Source organism: Suillus plorans (genome assembly GCF_016647745.1).
Source record: "Suillus plorans strain S12 chromosome Unknown HD556scaffold_81, whole genome shotgun sequence".
Taxonomy (NCBI): Eukaryota; Fungi; Basidiomycota; class Agaricomycetes; order Boletales; family Suillaceae; genus Suillus; species Suillus plorans.
Genome location: NW_024537465.1, coordinates 53300 through 73005, shown reverse-complemented (window position 1 = coordinate 73005; position 19706 = coordinate 53300). Strand labels below are relative to the sequence as shown.

The following is a 19706-nucleotide window of genomic DNA, read 5'->3' as shown; positions in this document are numbered from 1 at the left end:
AAACACCAGCAACGGAACTCATGAGTGAAACAGTTCACCGCTCCTGGAAAGCCCGCAGGGAAGCTAAGCGCAGCCCAGTGCTTCTCACGTCTTACCTTTCTCAGGAATCGAGCGAGGGATTTGAACCGTATTTCTCAAACACATTGCAAGGCACTGCTCCATGTGATTCCGCAACATGTAGCACATCGTATCTCGTCAGATAGCCCATCTCACATATGAAAATTTCCTCTCCTGAGTTGGCCGTGTCAACATCGTCCAGTAGGGCATCACTCCAGCAATGCAATTCGCATGCGATAAGATTTTTTTTTATAAGTAGGCATGACAATATGACCAGATTCCGAATTCTAGTATTGAAAGCGTGGAACATCGAGCAAATATGGTGCTGATGGATATCGATATTCCGAGCAAACATATGATAATGATCACCTATGCGTGTGCGTGTAGATAGCCACATAGACTGGGAGTTCATGCGGAGTAATTGCGTCCAGGAGTGACAGCAATAGAAAGCATGCGCGAGTGCCAAGGGGTCGATCATGACATACACGTGCTTCCAACGGTCCGATCACTCGACAAATGATAATGTTTTCTTCTTCAATCCTGCAGTTTCGACTTCTGCGTTATCCTGTTCCCGTCTTCTCTTCCCCTTTCGTGCGAAAGAGGCAGAAGCTGAAGCTGAGGGTGCATCCTTACTCGCAGGGGTGATAGAAGGATCATCTACGCCAGCGGGCTTCATGAACGCTTTACTGTCACTGCTAACAGTAGACTTCGCTACTGATGTGCGGTTTGAAGATAAGGAGGACCGAAGGTCGACGCCAACACTGCTGTTGTCGTATATCACCCGACTCGCCGGTTCCTTCAGCTTCTTTAATGGCTTGGCGGAAGTGTTACTGTGAGTTGAGCTGGATATCGATTTGATCTTGGTTTTCCGCTTTTCGTCAGGTTGGACGTCTGCTACTGTTGTAGCTGCGGGCCGCACTTCTGGAGGTTTGAATGACTAATGATAAGGGACAATTGAATGAACATTGCTTAAGGGGATATGACCCTGGGGTACCGCGGATATGTGCTCACCTCTTCTCCATGTTTATTGAATTTACGACGGCCTTGCGGTTTCATACCGCCAAAAGACGTCGATGACGATGAAGTGCCGTTGTCTTCCCCAGGACCAGGCGCAGAAGGAAAGAGGAAAGGCATATAAGACCTCTCATATAGATCGTCATTTCTATACATTGCAAAGAAGTTCGCTGAAGCCATAAGGACACAAAATTCCAACTACGCGCAACTCACGAATCTGAGTTGGACCCATCCACCAATCCCCAAGCTTTACGAATATCAGGCGCTACTTCCCATTCGGCCTCATCTTTAACGTGCGCTTTCTCGAGCTCGACATCGACACCGGATAATTGTTGTGCTCTCCGAGCATTTTGCATGAAACGTAGATTCAAAGTCCCTGTGCTAAGCGTTTTCTGAGTCTCGACCATGGTGGTTGGTTTTGGCCTTTGGTTTTGGCAAACTTTGGTTCCTTGAGAAAATCTTACGTAAGGGCCTGAGGATCGGACCAACTCAATGCTGCCTCCCTCAAACTTAGAACTTAGAAGCGTGCCAGCGAACTAGAGAAGCTAGCTCTTAGTGGAACTGAGAATGACCTCGGCACATCGGCACCCTGGACCCTGGAGTCGATCTTGAACCTTCCTTAGGAGGTGACTCCATGAACCCGCTATTGAGAAGGCGACGGCCTGACGATAAGTGACGCATGATGGAGGAATAAAAGAAGTTAGAACTAGCCCGCAATGACCCTTGGGAGGTTTTCAATTTCATGGTATACTTTAACTCAGAGCCGCTCATTAAGGGAAGCCCTTAATAAAGACGCTGGCTCTTCATGAGGATGTAGACTCTCGCGTTCATCTGGATGAAACGCCCTGCTATTGAGTGTCATAGACCTATATCTGACGGTATGGCTCCACAGATAACGACTTATTCCCCCCATGCGCAGGCATTAGGAAAAGGCAACATGCGAAGAAGCTCAATCTTCCCAACTCAGTGCTCGCTGAGGTTTGGCGCTCGTGAAGGGGTAATTATCACCATCCTGACTACATTACAACTGCGCTCGCGCCTCAGTCCGCATGCATTTCGGATACGGTTCCCAGCGCCACCTGTTCCCATCTGGTATGTATCTGTCTAATAGCCATAAACCCTGCTTATGACGCCGAGACCGCATCAAAGCCCCATCGTCATGGTTGTAAGCCCGGTGATCGTGACTTTTGATCCAGCTACTAGTGGTAGTAGCCCGGTTGGACAGGGTGCCTGCAGGAGCTGTGACGATGGGCACCCGAGGGCTTGCGAACACAGCGTTGAGGAAGACAATCCTGGGAGCTGATTGGAAAGCAATCTGCCTGCGGACGTAAATGATAGCAGGGCTTCGGTATCTACGGTGAGATTATTTTCTCTCAAAGTTCATTTTTGGACGGTGCGGTTATCAGACTCGACCGACCACATTGAGTTCTCATAGGTCCGGATATCCAATAAGACGTGAAGACTTGAGGCACGCAATGAACCGCCGATCAATAACCCAGGGATGTGGTTGTAACATTGGTATCGAAGAGGGGCCCAGGCACTTGTATACATATGGTGGACCCTCGTGGACACCATTTTTTTTTTTCGAAGATGCGGGAGATATGCGATACGAGCATGAGAAGGATCGGGATGTTCTGCCTTTTGTGTCATTCGGAGAGAGGAAATCGACATGTCGGGTTGAAACGAGTTGTTTTCAATAATAAATAGCTGCGAAAAGTGATTCCCAGCATCATAGAAGATTCCTAGTTTCGCACGATCATTAGTGTTCTAGGGGGGTAATTCATTGTAATTTTTGGCCATGGGGTGAAAGAAAAAAAGGAATAAATTAAATGTAGAGGGACAGGATACCAGCTAGTGATACCGTACTTGCCAGATAAAGTCTACGTAGGGCGCTACCATTTCAGGTATAAAAAACGAGGTAAAACTTCGACGTTGTATGGTCCGGAATTACATACATCAAGATATCATCAATCTAAGATTACTTTTAAAAGAGAAAATTTTAATGAAATATCGTGCTAGTGACGTTTTTGTACCCGTTTAGAATTTATATTACATCGTACCCGGAATCAAATATTGAAAGTTTCGCTGGGGATGGACTCGATTCTTCCAATTAAGTTCCTCCGCGTTCCTTCTTCCTTCAAGTTGGAGAGGACGATCAATTACGGCCACTATTATCTCTTCGGTTCGTCAACCTATATAAGATCCTTCTTCTTCCATTTTCCCTTCATCTCACCTGTCCACACAATGTCTTCTTTCCATCTTCGTCCCGTCGCAGAGCACTCCCCCTCCCCACCATCAAGCGCCTCCACAACAACAGCAGGAGATCATAGTCCTCTCCACAAATCATCAATAATTCATCATACTTCACCACAATCAGGCGCACCAAGGCGTCCTCTCTCTCCAAGCTCACTTCGTGGTAAGTTCAACTTGAACATCCGACACTTTGACTTCTGATATGCATCCAGATGTCAACCTAACTCAGGATGGTAGTTCTACACCCAGAAAGTACCCTGCACCACCTACAGGTCATGAACTTATGGCGCTTTTCCCTCCTGCACCACCAGCAAACTTTGCAGAAATGAGACCTGGGCCTACCAGTGGATTCTTTCAAAGACAGGAACGCGCGTTCTTTGCACAAGCTGGAAGGGAGATCGTTCGTGTTCGGGTAGAAATCGATGTACCACAACAAGAGGATAGCAGCAAAACTAGGGAAGCAGCACAAAGTGGTGTACCGCGCTCTTGGCCACAGCTTCCACCACACCCTCAGCATCACTCTCCGATTGATTCGCCGATGGGACCGTATCCCCATCATGCAAAGCAACCCCGGTCTTCCCGTTCAATGCCGACACCCACGCAGCCACCATCCATGTTTCCCGTGGCAGCTCACAGCCAACCAACTCAGCCACCTCTCAATCTCCACTCGCAATCGCATCATGGTGGCGTCGGTTTACGTAGTCCACCTCATGACGTACATGCCATTCCTGGTGCAAAAGTAGAAATTCCTCCTACAGAGGATTACCGAGAAGACTCTGATGATGCGTGGCGGAGGCCAACACCATATGCAGATCGCCGGCGAGCAGGAAAGCATACTAAGCGAATCGTTGTTCGAAATTGACGGGTGAGATGACCATACCAAGTAAAGTTGTGTGAAGCTAACGAATGAGTTTAGATCGTGACATGGGTTCTTCGGTTGATCCGATGAATGACCTATTATGAGACTGGACTCTTGACAATCTTGCGCGCCGAATGAACGTCGTCCCACCATACCATAGTCACCAACCACATACCAAGAGGTTATACGAAGTATAACGGTTCTATTATCGGCGAGGTTTTTTCGCAAACCCACGGTCTATCTGTCCTGTAATTATTTACGAGCTCAATCCGGCGCTTCCCGATGTCAAGTAGGCTTCTTAGACTGGGTATATACGCAGGTATACGTCTCGGATTGCGATGATTGCCGGAAAGTATACACATACGTACAGATATACATAATGCAAGCAGGCACCGGACGATGGAAAGAGATCCGGAGAACGCCCTGAACCGAGTTTCACACTTGTGGCAAATATCCGATCCTTCCCTCGGGGATCCGTTAGGAACAAAGCCAAGGGCATGCGCATGACTTGTATTAATCTCGTCCGTTTAGATCTCGGTTCTGGATCTGGGACTTGACTGGAATGAGATCATGGCATACTTTATTTGGATATTCACGTTCCCCGCTGTCGGACCGATTCCCGATCGTGCAAGATGCCCAGGCCTCGCCACTAGGGTGCACGTGCCTGTGTTATTCTCACGATTCAGGATGTTTCTTGAGAATATTCCGTGCCCGTTCGAAACGGGATTGTGGGGTTGACCGAAATAAAAGAGGCGAGGAGATGAGATGCACCCCAACACATGTCCGTCGATCGATAAAGAAGACGACGGCTCGTGGGGGAATGGAAGGAATGATGACATAGCCCCAATGATTCATTTAATACATGATCCGCCAAGCAGTACAATGAGATAAGCGCTGGGAATCAGCCACGAGGCACCTAGAAAGGGGAGATAAGTGTCATTTCACAAAAGTCACATACTAATGGAGGTGAAGTTAGTGAATCCGGGAGATAAAATGGCTGTCATGAGGCTGCCTTGGTACTTACTCTTACTTGCCAGCTGGCCAATGCTGTGCAATGCGGGGAGGGTACTTCTACAGTTAGGAGGTACTACATCACATCCGATCAAATGGAAGTTGTAAACTAATCCCTGATTGAATATAACCAAAAAATTACATCGGGGCCAGTCAAAAACTCAGCGGCCCGGAAATACCCGCTTATCTCCAACCGCGAACCAACACCACAAGTTGGCACGATCGATAGCACCGCGACGCACACTTTACGATGGTCAGTGTTCGACCATCCTGGATCAATTCATATTACCATGATATACCAGTCATTCTGATCATATCCCTTGGCTAGTCTAAAACTTCCAAGGATGCTCTTCTATCAGACTTTTGCTCCATCACAGGCGCATCGTGAGTTTCCGATCGATCGAGCTGTGGGTCCCCGAGTTATTGATCTTCTTCGATTGCGCAGTCCGAAAGATGCAAAGCGGTATCTTGACAAGCACCAGAGACGGCTTGACGCGGCGATTGACGCTTATTATCAAGAGGGCGGAGGTAGGACAACCGTGGCTTCCACTAGCAAATTGAATGCCCTCTTCGAGAAATACAAAGGCGAGTATTGCCTACACCAGACCACCGCTGAATACCCACGTCTGTACAGATCCCAATGGAGATGAAATTTCAATAGACGGGACTATTCAGTTGTGTCAGGATCTCAAAGTAGATCCAGAGAATGTCGTTCTACTCGCAGTAGCTTACGAATTAAAATCTCCGAGAGTTGGAGAGTGGAACAAGAAAGGTTGGGTAGAAGGATGGTCACGACTTGGGTCAGCATGCGAACGTTCAGTCGACAGCCGAACTAATTTTGCTGCGCAGGTGTGATACAATTGACGGCATGAAAGATACTCTGACGCGGCTGCGTGCAAAGTTGGGATCTGACTCAAACTATTTCCACAAGGTATACGATCACACGTTCAGTTTTGCTCGGACGGAAGGGCAGCGGAGTCTCGGTACGCACGGATCACACCGCTAAACAGCAGAGAAAATTATTGTTATTTTAGCGATCGACACGGCACTGGCTTTCTGGAATCTATTACTTCCAACAGGTCTGACAGGCGGTGCGCTAAAACACGAATTGACAGGTGAAGATATAGATATGGACGGCGAGGGAAGTTTTGGATGGACAGATGAGCACACGCAATGGTGGTTCCAGTTTTTGACGGAGAAAGGGGGTAAGGGTGTGAGCAAAGACACGTGGATGATGGTGAGAGCTCAAATGAGACAATCTTGGCGTCGACTGATCAATAACAGCTGTTTGATTTCATCCGCGCCATTGATTCCCAATTTTTGACACATGATGCCGAGGGTGGGAATGGTCATTCGGTCCTTGAATGTTAATGCTGACATACATATTTCGCAGCTGCATGGCCGTCAGCGATAGACGATTTTGTGGCTTGGGCAAGGGCAACGGAGAAAGTCCCGCCCCCAGAAGCGACATGACTATTAACGAGCGAGATGACTTCGTGAATTGTAGAATATCATTCCCCGTGCAAAGTACGTCGTATATACCGATGGGAAAGAAAGGGGTGTACCGTTGCATCGGTCCAATGACGCGCTTTGCAACGAACAGGGAAAACCCGGTTCATTGTGAGCAACAGCCGCAGGACTTGAGCTTGAGAATTTGATCGCAATCATGTAAGCCTCTTTTTTGATGGTGTTAAGGATGGGAGGAAATTTGTTTGTTTGATTGTCGAAAATATTGGAGAGACAGGTGTTATAACCACGGCCGCCATCAGTTTCGGGGCATCCCTGATGTCAAATTTTGTCACCGAGAGAAATGAATGTTATGCGCGAGACTGACTCTTCCGAGAGGCGTATGACGATCTCTGAGCCACTTTCAGCGATCCAGAGGATGTCAAGATAGGTGCCAGAGGCTGTGATGCCAAAAGTCTCTGCTAGACCATCCTGAATCACTTTCCTGAGTTTTAGAGCATCTGTGCATGGTGGATTGATGGAAAAATGAATATACGAATGGCTGTTCGAAGATAGATGGCGCGTCATGATGGTGGCGTGACGTGGTGCGTGTATGCAGCGTGTACGCTCCAACTTGGACCTGAGCGTTCCAGATGAAACAATGAGCTCATGCAAGTAAGTAAAACTAATAAAATTGGAGCCACGCTAAAGCAACGTTAAAGATTACGTCATCCAATATTCCTTGTTCGAACGTTCAACAACTGCGCAAGGGCCAGCCAGTGCACCCAGATTCTGCTCCACCGGTTTGATCACATCCTTTCATGTCAAGCTCGGACCGAACATGTTGCGGTGTCGTAGAAGAGGCACGCACACGAGCACGCAACCGACGAGGAAACAAACCCCAGCCCTGGATTGTTCTCAAGTTCGCCGTTATATTGACATTAGCTCTGATTGCATATACAAGCTATGTGTACGTCGGTATATTCTGTAAGGATATGATTGTAAAGAATGAGAATGCATTGGGAAGTCTGACTACCGGCAGTATGTACATCCTTGCATCCCATCCGAGTCAGCGCTGAGTGTATGTTCTAGTCGTGTTTCTGGTAATATTCAGCTTCCTTCTCTTGGTGACTTTATGGTCGTATTTCGCGGTTGGTCGGCAGATCTCAATGGTACTGGCTTCGTTAAACCTTTTTGCGTTTCCTCAGGTCGTGACCACATCACCAGGGTATCCAGCAGACGTATGCAGTATTCAGTCTTTCGTTATACATCTTCACCAATTGCTTTTTCTCAAGTTTATAGAAAAAGTAGAGCTTGAGCGGCCTGGGCAGCCACCAACACATGCGCAGCAGCCTGCTACTTTCAATGACACTCGTGGAATGTCTTTCGAGCTTATGTCCCCTGCAGTCGACGTATCTAATCATGGCTCGGCCTTATCAAATTCAGGGAATAATGTACCTGTGACACACCCCGCTGTTCCAGCAGCAACGAAGCAAGACAGGGTTTATCATCCGACTCTTCATTATCAAGGCACGGCTACCCCTGGCGAAGCACACATCGTGGACGTACCCGCCAATCATGAATCTGTGCACGTCCCGGGTCCTGCACTACACCCACCCCACGAGAACCTCGGCAACCCCAACTTGGATGCGTCTTCAGCCATGTTTGCGCGACGGCCGTCGACGACACCTGTCCTTACCCCTGAGTATCGTTTCTGCAATAGAGACAGAATCATCAAGCCTCCTCGTACACATCATTGCCGAGCTTGTGGCACTGTAAGTGGAACGATTTGTTGATGACGACGTATTCTCACGTTTTGCGGCACTAGTGCGTTCTAAAGTATGACCATCACTGTCCATGTCAGTAGGAATCATTTTTTTTATATTCGACAGTTAATTACATCGGAAATAGGGGTCGGGCATTGCGTCGGTGCTTACAATCATAAGGTATTACTTGATAGGACTGTCAACTCCCAGTCATTCACTGATATATTCCATCGGAGTTTTTTGTTAATTTCGTGCAGTGGGCGTGGATACTTTCCTTTTGGATGTTCGCAACAGTCTTGGGTCTGAACATCAAGTCGTGGATGAGACCCTCGGCTCCCGCACTCAACCCACAATATATTGTTTTACTGGCTCAGTCTGTCATTGTCGCATAGTCTCGGCATAGTCGCTGACATGTTTTCACAGAACAGCTCTCTTCGGCCTTTTCTGTCTCCTCATGTTCCTGACGCAAGTGCAATTGATTATGTTGAACCAAACGACTGTGGAATCCCTTGGATTCAGGTCGATGCAGGAGCGCGAACAGGATAATCTGGCGCATATGCATCGTTGGTATGAATGTAGGTGCGTAATTGATCTGTATTTATTTACCGTTTTACATGCTTATGATTTTTTGGTCATTCATTGCGCGCTCTGGACTGAATACTCAGAGCTAAGAAACGAACGCGGCTACGTTGGGATAAGGAATGGGGCAGGATCGGCAAGGAGGGTAACCTCTGGTGGCTAGGAAGCCGTCGAGAAAACTGGGAAAGCGTCATGGGCAAGAACGTGTGGTGGTGGTTCCGTGAGTTTTCATCATGATGTAACCCCGGATTTTTCTATTTCTGACAAGCGGTACGGTTCTCCAGTACCAGTCGGTCATGGACTCGATGGAATGAACTTTCCCACAAACCCACGATTTGACAAGGAAGGGAGATGGAGGAGAAGGAGAGAGTGGCCTTCTGACTTGCGATGATATACGCCCATTTTTTTCTGCAGATTTTACGCACGCACTACATGCTATGATACCACATTTACAAAACTAGGCTTTGGCCAGGACGGACGTCGGTTTCTCGATTGGATATGCGGATTTTTGGACATCCTCTATGCAGAAACATCTTTTTGTTGTACATTACATATCAATGCTCACTGGTTCCTGTTCTCTTTGTTGCTGGTGGTTCGAATTTTGCACACGGCATCACGACGAATGAGAGCAGGAGACCATTGGCCAATTCGTCGTTGCCAGCGATAGTTAGAGCACGATAGGCTCCGAGTCCTCTAGTCTGAAAGTGGATTAGCCCTTCTTCCGATGGTCTATCTAGCCGGTACACGCATGACTATTCCCGTCACCGTCGACGTTAGGTAGTCTTATAGCCAGCTATTTTCTCGCTGTTGCGGAATAAGTTGTGCCGATTACGCTTGGGCAAAACGGGCAACTATGTTATCGAGGTACGATCGTGCGAGGTCTGGCACCCCTATCTCTCACTGTCGACTTGGCAGGGACGCATAGGGAGTATGTCAATTGGCCGAGGAATGAAGCCGAGCCGAAATGGTTCGCAGTGCTCCGAGATTTGATGAGATATGAATGGAAAGTGATTGGTAGAGGATAAGAGTGTTGGAGGTAGCTGGCTCTGCCACGTCGACTGGCTCTATTGCTTATCATTTGATTCAAAGCGATTCGGACGTATTAGATACCTTGAAATTTGAATGGTTACAAAAACGGGGGTCAAAACACCAAGGTACTAGCGCACCTGAGTGTCCCCGATTAGCCCGACGAGTCTATGACTTTATGTAAGTCATGTAATATTTCGGGGAGATACGGGAGGGGTGGATGTCAGTCTAATGAGTGTAGTCAGGGGTTGTCGACGTGAGTGGGAACCAATAAGTCAAAAGTTTATTGAATGTCATGATGCGACTCGCCACCCTAACAACCAATTCGGACACGCTAATTTCAGTGCCCGAGCTGATGGCTTCAACTTGATGTTTGGAATTGTGGCACTCATCCTCGCATGGAGTACACGTACCTGTAGAATACCATTAGACCAACAACAAAGTCTGTTCGGAGCATCACCAAGTGGCTCCACGTGAAGGTTTCTCTAATGAAGCGCCACCGACGGGGATGGACTCCGAGTATATAGCCCATCACGGAATAGGCGCAACCTTCAAGGGCGGAGTGTCAGGCTACTTGATCATAGGGACCGACCGGGGTCCTGTCTCGGGCGGACCAAAATGAGACAACTCAAGTACTCACACGTCGTCGGGCTCCTTCTTCCTACTCTCCCGCTATCTCAAGCACTCTTGTTGCTCAGTTTTTGTTCCCACAAACACGTACTTGCATCTCAAAAATGTCTCCAACTGTCGATAACGGGCACTTCAATCAAACGACGACCCACAAGGTCTTGAAGCAGCACAATGGGAATGGTGTTCACACATCCAGCACTGCCAATGGCCAACTGACTTCAGCATCGCTTATCAGTATGGAGCATGAATACGGCGCTCACAAGTAAGTTTTCCGTGTTTCCCAAGCCAATAAGCGCTTTTTTCGAAAGACCTGTGGTCAAAATCGCATTTAGTCGCTCAGCGCTAAAATCGTCGATGACTTCATTCATTCGAGCGTTACGAATGCATACTGATGCCAACGCTTAATTCTTATAGTTATCATCCGTTACCGGTAGTATTCGACTCCGCGCGAGGGGCAAAGTGAGGGACTTGTGCCATTCGGATGGTTCCTTTTAGCTCATTGCTGACTACAGGGTATGGGACCCGGAAGGCAAAGAATACATCGACATGTTGTCCGCATACTCGTAGGCGCTCCGTTGTATTCCATAGGCATTCTCATTAACACATCTTTATTAGGGCCGTCAATCAGGTTTGTCACCCGCAAAAAGACGATGCATTGGGGGGATGGGCTGACTGGAACATGGTCAAATTTTTAGGGTCATTGTCACCCAAAGATAGTTGCTACGCTAGTAGAGCAGGCACAGAAACTCACTCTGTCATCTCGTGCCTTCTACAATTCTGTCTTTGGGAGGTTCGCGCAGCAGATTACACAAATGTTCTCATACGAAAGTGTTCTCCCGATGAATACCGGTGCCGAGGCCGTCGAGACTGCTGTCAAGCTTGCTAGGAAATGGGCTTACCTTAAGAAGGGTGTGCCGGACGGGAAAGCTATTGTGCTCAGTGTTGCTGGAAATTTCCACGGAAGAACCCTGGGGGTTATTAGGTGTGTTTGGCGCTGAGGCGTCCTTCAAGAAGTCCGCTCGGGACCTTATTTATTCATAATTTACGGCCAGTATGAGCACCGATCCGGAGAGCCGCGCCGGCTTCGGCCCCTACCTCGAGGGTGTCGGACCCACTTACAAGGATAATGACGGAATCAGTGTCATCCGCTATGGAGAGATTTCCGATCTAGAACGTGCTCTCGAACTTCATGGAAAAAACGTGGCCGCGTTCTTGATAGAGCCAATTCAAGGCGAGGCAGGGTGCGTTCTCTACGGAGTTCACTTTGAATTCGGTTCTCAATTTCTGCATTGCCATTCTAGAATCGTCGTCCCACCCAGGGGTTACTTTGCTAAAGTTCGGGAGCTCTGTACCAAACACAATGTCCTCCTTATCTGCGATGAGATCCAGACTGTTTGTTTCCTTATACAGTCCTGAGAATTATTACTCATATACTCATTAACACTTTAGGGGTTGTGCAGGACAGGCAAGATGCTGTGTTGTGAGCACGAAGGCATTCGGCCGGATATGGTCCTACTCGGCAAGGCACTGTCGGGTGGAGGTGAGTAGCCTCTAATAGTATTGTTCCTCGGGGGTTTTCACACCCAATATTTCAGTGTACCCCGTTTCGGCGGTTCTCGCGGACCGAGAGGTTATGCATTGTATCCAGCCTGGAGAACACGGCAGCACATACGGCGGGTGCGTCATCTCGATGGTCTTCTCGGATGCATATTGACATCGCCACTTAGGAACCCCCTGGGATGTGCTGTCGCTATGACATCGCTGCGTGTCCTCGTAGACGAGAAGCTCGCTGATCGTGCCCAGTATCTCGGTGAAATATTCCGCGCGGGAATCGTAGCGTTGAATTCTCCTTTGGTCAGAGAAGTCCGGGGCAGAGGACTTCTCAATGCTGTGGTTATCGACGAAGAGAAGAGCTCTAAAGGCCGCACCGCATGGCAATTCTGCTTATTACTGAAGAGCCGAGGTGTTCTCGCGAAGCCAACCCATTGCAACATGTACGTGACTTGATAATTTCTCCTTCGATTTGCTGTAACTTTGTCCGATGCAGTGTTCGTTTTGCTCCTCCGTTGGTGATACTCGAAGAGGACCTTCGAAAGGCCATCAGAATCATCGGGCAATGCCTTTCTGACCTTGACCAAGTAAGTGCCTCTAACAGGGAGTTAATAACGTCGCGATGAAACTTGCTTGATCTTTAGCTTGACGACATCCCAGGAGAAGTCGAGAGTGAGAAAGGTTTCAAAGAGATGCTTGACAACTGATCAATGGCGTTGTATGACTTTGATTTGGTAGAAGGATGAGAGCCCAGTTGATATGGTACATTGTACTTAATACATAGGTTTTCTGCGAATGCTTCCTTTATCTCTCGTTCAGTCCCTCTAAACCAGTCGCCGCGTGAACCTGTCAAATTACATAAATATAGAAGCTTCCCTTGTATTGACGCTGCGGCGTCTCAGCTGAGCGGGAATATTGCAGTGTAGTTTGAGCACATGTTCGCGTGCCATTTCGGTTGCCATTCAGGAGGAAAACGTGTAATCAGCTGAGATCCGTAATTAACAAAAGTCACGTTATACACGGTGACCTCGTCCCCGAAGAACAAATGGTCGACCGTTCAAACGTCATACATGCATCATGTGTCGGCAGCCACGGTAGCAGTACAAGTACAGTTTCATATCACGAGATACATCGGTTCTTGATAATCAAGGAAGAATATACGCGGGGTCGCGCACGCAGGGACTTTCTACATAGAAATCAATTGTGAAGGTGGTAGATAGATGATCATGTCATGGATAAAATGTGAGGCACCTCGTAGGGTCAACTTCTATCAATACAAACCCAGAAGTCAACCGAAAAAAATGCCATCGGTCCGATAGACGCTTTTATTCTTCCCTGACATTAGCAACTCGACGCACGATGGGAAAAAAGTTCGAGCATCGAGTGAATAAGAAAGGGATACTAGTGTGCGTTTTGCCAGATGACGGGCACGACCTGCAAAAAAAATCATGAAGTCATGATGTGATGCATGTAGTTCTCGGCACCTGGGGCCTGAAAGTTTATCGATTGGGCTGGAAAGGCCTATTTGCTGCAGACCGCAAGTATACTGACGCTCACGAAAGGCTCGGAGCTAAGAGTTTGCTGTAGGCATCACGAGGGGCTGCCAGTGATGCAATGGTACAACTTTGAAGCGGCGATGAAGGGAGAAAAAAAAGAGAAGGCCATTATGGGTTTTTGAAGGAGTTCGCTAAAGAAAAAATTACATAAAATTCCAAAAAAAAAGTAGTATGTAAATTGATCGTTACATGAAGCTTAAGACGAACTTCCTCCAGTTGGTCTGCGTACAGGAGACTATCTCAGCTTCATTCTAGGTTCTTGTCGTTTGGGTTGAATTCTCGAGATGGTTCTCTCGAGTCCCCAAGGACTCCGCCAACGAAAGGTTGCCGACGATGGTTCGGAAGATTCAGGAGCTCATTTTAAAGCAGAGTGTGGCCAGTCAGAGAAGACACGTCAGGCACACGAGGAAGTGGTTTGGGGGCAGACGCCAGACGGCGAAGGTGGGCGCTAGTGAAAAAAGCCTCACGAATTGGATTTTGACACAAATATGCTATCAGTCTTTAGGGTTCCAACCACGCACGATGTACTAACCGGGCTTTTCCATCCACGTTACCCAAAGAGTCATCTGGACATCCTCAATCTCTCATTGCTCGGGTTACAGCTTGTTCTGTTCTATATATTGCCACGTTCCACAGCCAAAGTTTTCTTTCTGTTCTATTTTGTGTTCTGGAGGGCAGCTTATGATGCTGGGTTGGGATGGGTCCTCACTAAACAGAGCAAGAGAAAGTGGATGGTTCGCGAAGTACAACGCCTCGGATGGCTCGATGAGAAGCGTAACCCGGCTGCTAGAAACTGGATTCGTGCTCAGTTACAGGGGAAAATGGGAAAGGACTATTCATTCGATGTGAGCAGCCTACTGATGCCAGCCAATGCATCGCTCACGAGTGTATCAGGACCTTCCATTGGAATACAACACATGGCTGTTGTTTAGGCAGCTTGTAGACGTGATTCTTCTCAAGTCAGCTCTATCAAGTGCATCAGCGTTCGATAACTAACATGATTGGCTTATCAGTGACTTCTTGGCGTACTGCATGTTTTCCTTTGCTTGTTTCAGAGTGCCCGAAGGACTTTCTTTTCCTGTCCATGCCATGAGGTAAGTACTTCTCTTCGCACCTGATATATCGCTTATCGCTGCGTAGGTGGATTGGTGGTGTTGCGTTGGTCGTATTCAACCTTTGGGTAAAAACCGAGGCACACAATGTTGTCAAGGATTACGGTTGGTATTGGGGTGATGTATTTTTCCAGCGCGGCGCGCTTGTATTTGATGGCGTTTTTGAGTTGGCCCCTCATCCAATGTACTCCGTCGGTAAGCTTTGTTGCCTGCTTTTGTTAACGATCGTAAATCAATGAGACAGGTTACGCTGGATACTACGGTCTTTCCCTGATGGCCGGAAGCTATGCTGTCCTTTATGTCAGTCTGGCAGCTCATGCAGCTCAGTTCGCATTCCTTGTCTTGTTCGAAAACCCTCGTAAGTAATCTCCGATCTATGATCTACGACTTTCTGATGTGCGGTAGATATCGAACGGATGTATGGAAAACGCAAGCCTATCGCGCTGCGTAAGCCTATATCTGCATCTGAAACCAAGAAGATCAAAAAAGTGCACAGCTCTCGCCAAATTCCATCATCTGTCGAGGACAATGCAGACCAATTGTCCACACCCGCTGCCACGGAAGGCGAGACTGCTACAGATACCGAAACTGAGACGGAATGCGAAGGCAAGGCTCCGGCCACCCTCCGTTCCTACCGCCCCAAGCAACCCATACTTTTGGAGAGTACTGTCTCTCAACATGATTTGCATCACAAGTATTTCAGACGAGACGTGGTCCTTCTTCACAACATCGATTTACTCCGGCAAGTACGCCCCTTGGTAGACGAACAGTTATCCTGACCCTCTTTCAGTTCCTCAGATGCCATGCTTGCGCTTCTATTGGTCTATGTCGTATTAGGATCATCCTTGCCTGTACTATCGTATCATGCAACACTCGCGTTACACTTCGCACACGCTTGTGCTTGGTGTATGTTCCACAGCTTTGGTCTTGGGCTTCTCCTTCGTGCCCAGAGCAAATCGAAATATCTCGTCCGGCACTTCTTAAAACATTACCATTATCCGTCTCGTGACCATGGTGATGGCGCATTACAGGAAGCATTTACCAACTGGAAGGCGTTGTACAATATTAGTTTGTGCATGACATATAGTGTGTATCCGAGCTTTATGCATGACAAACTGCTGATCGGAAAACTGCGTGCCAGCTTCGCTGACGAGTTTGGCGTGGAAATCATACACGGCGCCCGTTGCCTGGTTTGAGGGTGATGCCCTTCTCTGTCATACGCTAGGAGCAGTTCGTATTTTTGTTTATTTTCTTTCACGCGCTCAAATCCGCTTTTAGCTCTTGATCGCACTCCATGGGTGGGCAGCTATGGAGTCATTCGAAGTATTGGGTGTTTTCGGTATGTCTACCGTTACTGTTTTTGTTCATCTCATTTACTAATGATATTCTAAATACAAGGTTGGTTTTACGGCGACTTTTTCATGGAGGATTTCCCAGCGCATCTGGAGTACACCGGTATATTCAGGTATGACTGGACGAGATGCCTCCTATCCGACGTCTACTCATTGCATTCTTCCTAGGTATCTTAATAACCCCGAACTAATGAGTGGCGCCTACTTTCTGGGCCTTGCTTTGATCAGTGGCAGCAAGCTTGTTGGCATGCTTGCAGTCATCAGGTTTGTGTCCCACTGGTGGTTCCTCCAGACCGTTGAACAGTAAGCATCGACCAAAATCCTAACGCTCCACGGCAAAGCTGACTACCAGTCATATTACGACAGCCCCCACATGCAGAAATTATACGGTGACAGTCTTCGCAAGGACGCTGGCTTTGTCAAAGTTATCAAAAGCGTTGCTAGCAAGAATGCTCGCCTTTTAGAATCGCGTGCGGGGCGGCATGTACCCGAAATCAAAAGAGTTGCGAAAGAAGTCAAAGGCACTTTCGACAAGGTTTTTGAAGAAACTGCTGATGTGGTTGAGGAGTTCCTTGCGAGATGTAAGTGCGAAGTGATTAGGCGTGGTGTCACACAGCACTTATGGTTTCGTTGCAGCGAAACCCAAGATATCGGAAGTGATGCAGGAGACCAAAGTTCTTCTCCAACAATCACGGGAAAGACTGATTATCACGTCAGTATGAAGTCCTGAAAATAATGGCTGTGTTTTAACATTCTGTGGCTTCAGTCGCGTTGCCCGTGACCTATCATCGTTTGACACAACGAAATACAAGGTGTCGATTGTCCCAAGTCAATCCGGAGACAAACGCTTCCATATAGGCGAGTCTATCAAGGTCAACTGGCAAGCTCCTGCCCGGCACTCCCGTCGTGACTGGATCGGAATATACAAAGTGAGTGGCTTTTGTCTTCTATTACTAAAGATCACTCATGAAGAATTCCGGTAGGTCGGTGCCAACAAATCTACGTTGGTGACGAAGATATCATCTAGCGGGTTGTGGGTTCCCGTTCATCACGAAGAATGGGATCAAGATGCGCCTGTCGATCACACTAATCGCATTACCACTCTGGGAAAGGAGCCGGAGTTTGGTATCGTTCCATTTGAAGGTCCCACACTCCCATGGACTATTGGTCAATACGAGGTGAGTCACAGCCGTATTATTATTATGCCATATCAACTTATATTTGAACAAAGGTCCGTTACCATCACGATGGCAAGTATAATGTGTTAAGTCTTGACGGACCGTGCGAGGTGTACGGTATGTGTCCGATATTCGGTTAAACAGATCTTGCACCTGAACAAAATCGGTTTGTAGTGAGCAAACCTGTGGCGCTCGATCTCACCTCCATTCGGGAATACTTGACTTACACTGTACCTCTCTGCCTGGACTCCGATCCTGACCTGATTCCCCTATCTTGCGGAGGTATCCAAGAACCCGCCGACACAGACCCTGCCGTTGCTCGTGACGTGGACGATTTCAGCTTCTGGTCCGAACAGCAGGCCAAACGTATATGCTACGTGATTAAGCAGGCATTCGGGGTCGAATATGCGCCAGATGTGGTTGTGGCTGATGCTAATTTGACTGCGCTTGCCAATCGGATATTGGTCTCGAAGCAATTACTGGTTCTGTAGCCCTTGATTAATGATTCATTTCTTTTTTCTCTTTCTGAGTACATTTGGATTACATACCCACGCACCAGGATGTTTTTCATTCCATGACGACCGGTTTATGATCACTCGACCAATGAAAATCGTTTATCGTTTATCTGACTGTTAGCTGCCTTCACCGACATTCTGATCAGCCAGTCCACCAATACTGTCAGAAACAGCCATTATCTTTCCTCGCTTGTATTGTTATGGCAAGGAAGACGGATTATTATCTCTCCCAGTGCGCTCTTGCTGCCAGCAAGGTGAGTTCGTCAATTCCAAGTAATTCACTAGTTTTATACATTGACCAATGTTTTCCAACAGTCGTCCATGACATACCATCTTGGTGCAGTACTCGTAAAAGGAGGCAAAGTCATATCAACGGGCTATAATCATCATCGCACGCACTATGACGGAAACGACATACTGAAGCATGGTCATCGCAAACCCACTTCCATGCACGCGGAAATGCATGCCATCTTTAGCTTGACTGGCATGTCTCCTTCATTTAAGCAGCAAGTTCAACTCTCGCTGCGACGTACCGCTGCAGCCAAAAGAAGGCCGCGGTCTGAAACACGTCTCACACAAGCTGGACGTAACGCGCCCACACGGCAGCGCGTTTTATGAGACGAAAACACAGTCTTCCCTTCGGAGCCCTGACTCGTGTTGCGCGATTGATGCTGAATTGTCTCCGCCTTGCGATATGCTGTTTGTAGAGCCACCGAGAGGGCGGAATGCACGCCGCAGGGACTCAAAGGTAAACGGTGCAGATATCTATGTTGCGCGCATCATCAAAAATGGCCTGGGCGCCGCAAAGCCTTGTTGGCGATGCATACACTGGTGTTGGTGGTTCGGTGTGAAGAGGATATTTCATTGGAATCCTGTCATCGGAGATTTCGAGGTGTTAAAAGTAAACGAAGGTTATAAAGATCACTACGAGACGCAAACCGATGTACGACTTTTCGCGCGTTTAGTGAGTCCCATCTTAGTGTTTAGTCCTGACTGTTAACCTGTTTGACAGAAACTACTGAATGAATAATGGAATTATTCCCTTGCATGAGCCATGATGAGTCTTTGTCGACCAGTATACTGTAATGGGAATCTTTGACCCGTGAATCGAATGAGATGGGCAGACGCTGATCCCCAACCGGGAATATCGGTGCCACAAGTAGGTTGGAAGAAGGTTTCCACAGAAAGCTTATTGAAAAATAAATGCATACCTTTAGAAAGGCTTGCGAAAAATCGGTGCCTCATTGGAGACGGTCCGATAGTAAGTGAAGAGGTTCTGATAAGGTCTCACAGTTTTGATATCTTAATGCACTGAGCGAGTCGATACGCACATACAAAGAATTGGACAAACCTCCAAATGCACTAGCATAACATAAATAATTGATGTACTTTCGTTTCATCCTCAGGGGTGAGGGGGAAAGCCGTCGCTGCAGCGTGACACTTAGGGCGCGAGGCCGTGCACGAGTTAAATGCATTTCACGAATATGCTCTCGCAGTTTATTTACACACTATCAATGTTAATCCCTACTGGATGCCAATGAGTCCACAAATGAGGCATGCAAAAAACATGTACTCACCGAGTGGACCAATTTGCTGCGACATGTGCAGCAGAATGATCGGGCACTTTGATAATGGTTTTGGGCCAAATATCACATACAGTGCAATATTGTTCTTTCTAGGCTAAAACAACCAGAGGAGTGTATTTCCCAGAGGCTTATCAGCCTCGAGGCAGTATGAAAGAAGTCCCGACGGGGGAGGGGAATAATCTTTAGCGAAAGCGCCGACACGACTGATTTCTAGT

The 19706-nt window shown here is 47.7% G+C and overlaps 8 protein-coding genes across 8 annotated transcripts; 6 read left to right on the top strand and 2 right to left on the bottom strand.

The window, feature by feature from the left end:
- Positions 1 to 257: 257 nt before the first annotated feature.
- Positions 258 to 1483, bottom strand: HD556DRAFT_1410172 (uncharacterized protein). Its single transcript, XM_041304143.1, has 3 exons — positions 1285 to 1483; positions 1069 to 1219; positions 258 to 994 (listed from the first exon to the last, which is right to left on the bottom strand). The coding sequence occupies exons 1-3, from the start codon at positions 1476 to 1478 to the stop codon at positions 563 to 565; spliced, it is 777 nt and encodes a 258-aa protein (XP_041154627.1). The 5' UTR covers positions 1479 to 1483; the 3' UTR covers positions 258 to 562.
- Positions 1484 to 3315: 1832 nt separating this feature from the next.
- Positions 3316 to 4186, top strand: HD556DRAFT_1312862 (uncharacterized protein; the record flags this gene model as incomplete). Its single annotated transcript, XM_041300729.1, has 2 exons — positions 3316 to 3487; positions 3537 to 4186. 2 exons carry the CDS (start codon positions 3316 to 3318, stop codon positions 4184 to 4186), a joined length of 822 nt encoding a protein of 273 aa, XP_041154626.1.
- Positions 4187 to 5538: 1352 nt separating this feature from the next.
- HD556DRAFT_1247029 (defective in Cullin neddylation protein 1) lies at positions 5539 to 6667 on the top strand (the record flags this gene model as incomplete). The annotated part of the gene is given in 6 exon segments (XM_041298656.1): positions 5539 to 5783; positions 5800 to 5994; positions 6044 to 6177; positions 6229 to 6431; positions 6479 to 6533; positions 6588 to 6667. The coding sequence occupies 6 exon segments, from the start codon at positions 5539 to 5541 to the stop codon at positions 6665 to 6667; spliced, it is 912 nt and encodes a 303-aa protein (XP_041154625.1).
- Positions 6668 to 6858: 191 nt separating this feature from the next.
- On the bottom strand, positions 6859 to 7228 carry HD556DRAFT_1247076 (uncharacterized protein; the record flags this gene model as incomplete). Its single annotated transcript, XM_041298664.1, has 2 exons — positions 6859 to 6976; positions 7029 to 7228. 2 exons carry the CDS (start codon positions 7226 to 7228, stop codon positions 6859 to 6861), a joined length of 318 nt encoding a protein of 105 aa, XP_041154624.1.
- Positions 7229 to 7461: 233 nt separating this feature from the next.
- Positions 7462 to 9376, top strand: HD556DRAFT_1247087 (DHHC palmitoyltransferase-domain-containing protein; the record flags this gene model as incomplete). The annotated part of the gene is made up of 8 exons (XM_041298665.1): positions 7462 to 7681; positions 7733 to 8415; positions 8469 to 8499; positions 8552 to 8586; positions 8643 to 8779; positions 8830 to 8985; positions 9072 to 9205; positions 9270 to 9376. The coding sequence occupies 8 exons, from the start codon at positions 7462 to 7464 to the stop codon at positions 9374 to 9376; spliced, it is 1503 nt and encodes a 500-aa protein (XP_041154623.1).
- A 1369-nt stretch (positions 9377 to 10745) lies between these two features.
- On the top strand, positions 10746 to 12899 carry HD556DRAFT_1448911 (pyridoxal phosphate-dependent transferase; the record flags this gene model as incomplete). Its single annotated transcript, XM_041307508.1, has 12 exons — positions 10746 to 10903; positions 11056 to 11100; positions 11154 to 11204; positions 11257 to 11269; positions 11337 to 11623; positions 11694 to 11882; positions 11943 to 12033; positions 12091 to 12181; positions 12237 to 12318; positions 12369 to 12635; positions 12689 to 12779; positions 12837 to 12899. 12 exons carry the CDS (start codon positions 10746 to 10748, stop codon positions 12897 to 12899), a joined length of 1428 nt encoding a protein of 475 aa, XP_041154622.1.
- Positions 12900 to 13937: 1038 nt separating this feature from the next.
- HD556DRAFT_1410072 (phospholipid methyltransferase-domain-containing protein) lies at positions 13938 to 17992 on the top strand. The gene is made up of 18 exons (XM_041304142.1): positions 13938 to 14189; positions 14247 to 14593; positions 14643 to 14707; positions 14762 to 14842; positions 14889 to 15055; positions 15105 to 15218; positions 15266 to 15602; positions 15651 to 15946; positions 16002 to 16090; positions 16139 to 16199; positions 16259 to 16325; positions 16381 to 16515; positions 16579 to 16793; positions 16849 to 16924; positions 16979 to 17141; positions 17196 to 17390; positions 17444 to 17507; positions 17565 to 17992. The coding sequence occupies exons 1-18, from the start codon at positions 14033 to 14035 to the stop codon at positions 17879 to 17881; spliced, it is 2946 nt and encodes a 981-aa protein (XP_041154621.1). The 5' UTR covers positions 13938 to 14032; the 3' UTR covers positions 17882 to 17992.
- Positions 17993 to 18105: 113 nt separating this feature from the next.
- On the top strand, positions 18106 to 18935 carry HD556DRAFT_1434470 (uncharacterized protein; the record flags this gene model as incomplete). Its single annotated transcript, XM_041305328.1, has 4 exons — positions 18106 to 18159; positions 18221 to 18462; positions 18512 to 18869; positions 18918 to 18935. The coding sequence occupies 4 exons, from the start codon at positions 18106 to 18108 to the stop codon at positions 18933 to 18935; spliced, it is 672 nt and encodes a 223-aa protein (XP_041154620.1).
- Between the last annotated feature and the right edge of the window lie 771 nt (positions 18936 to 19706).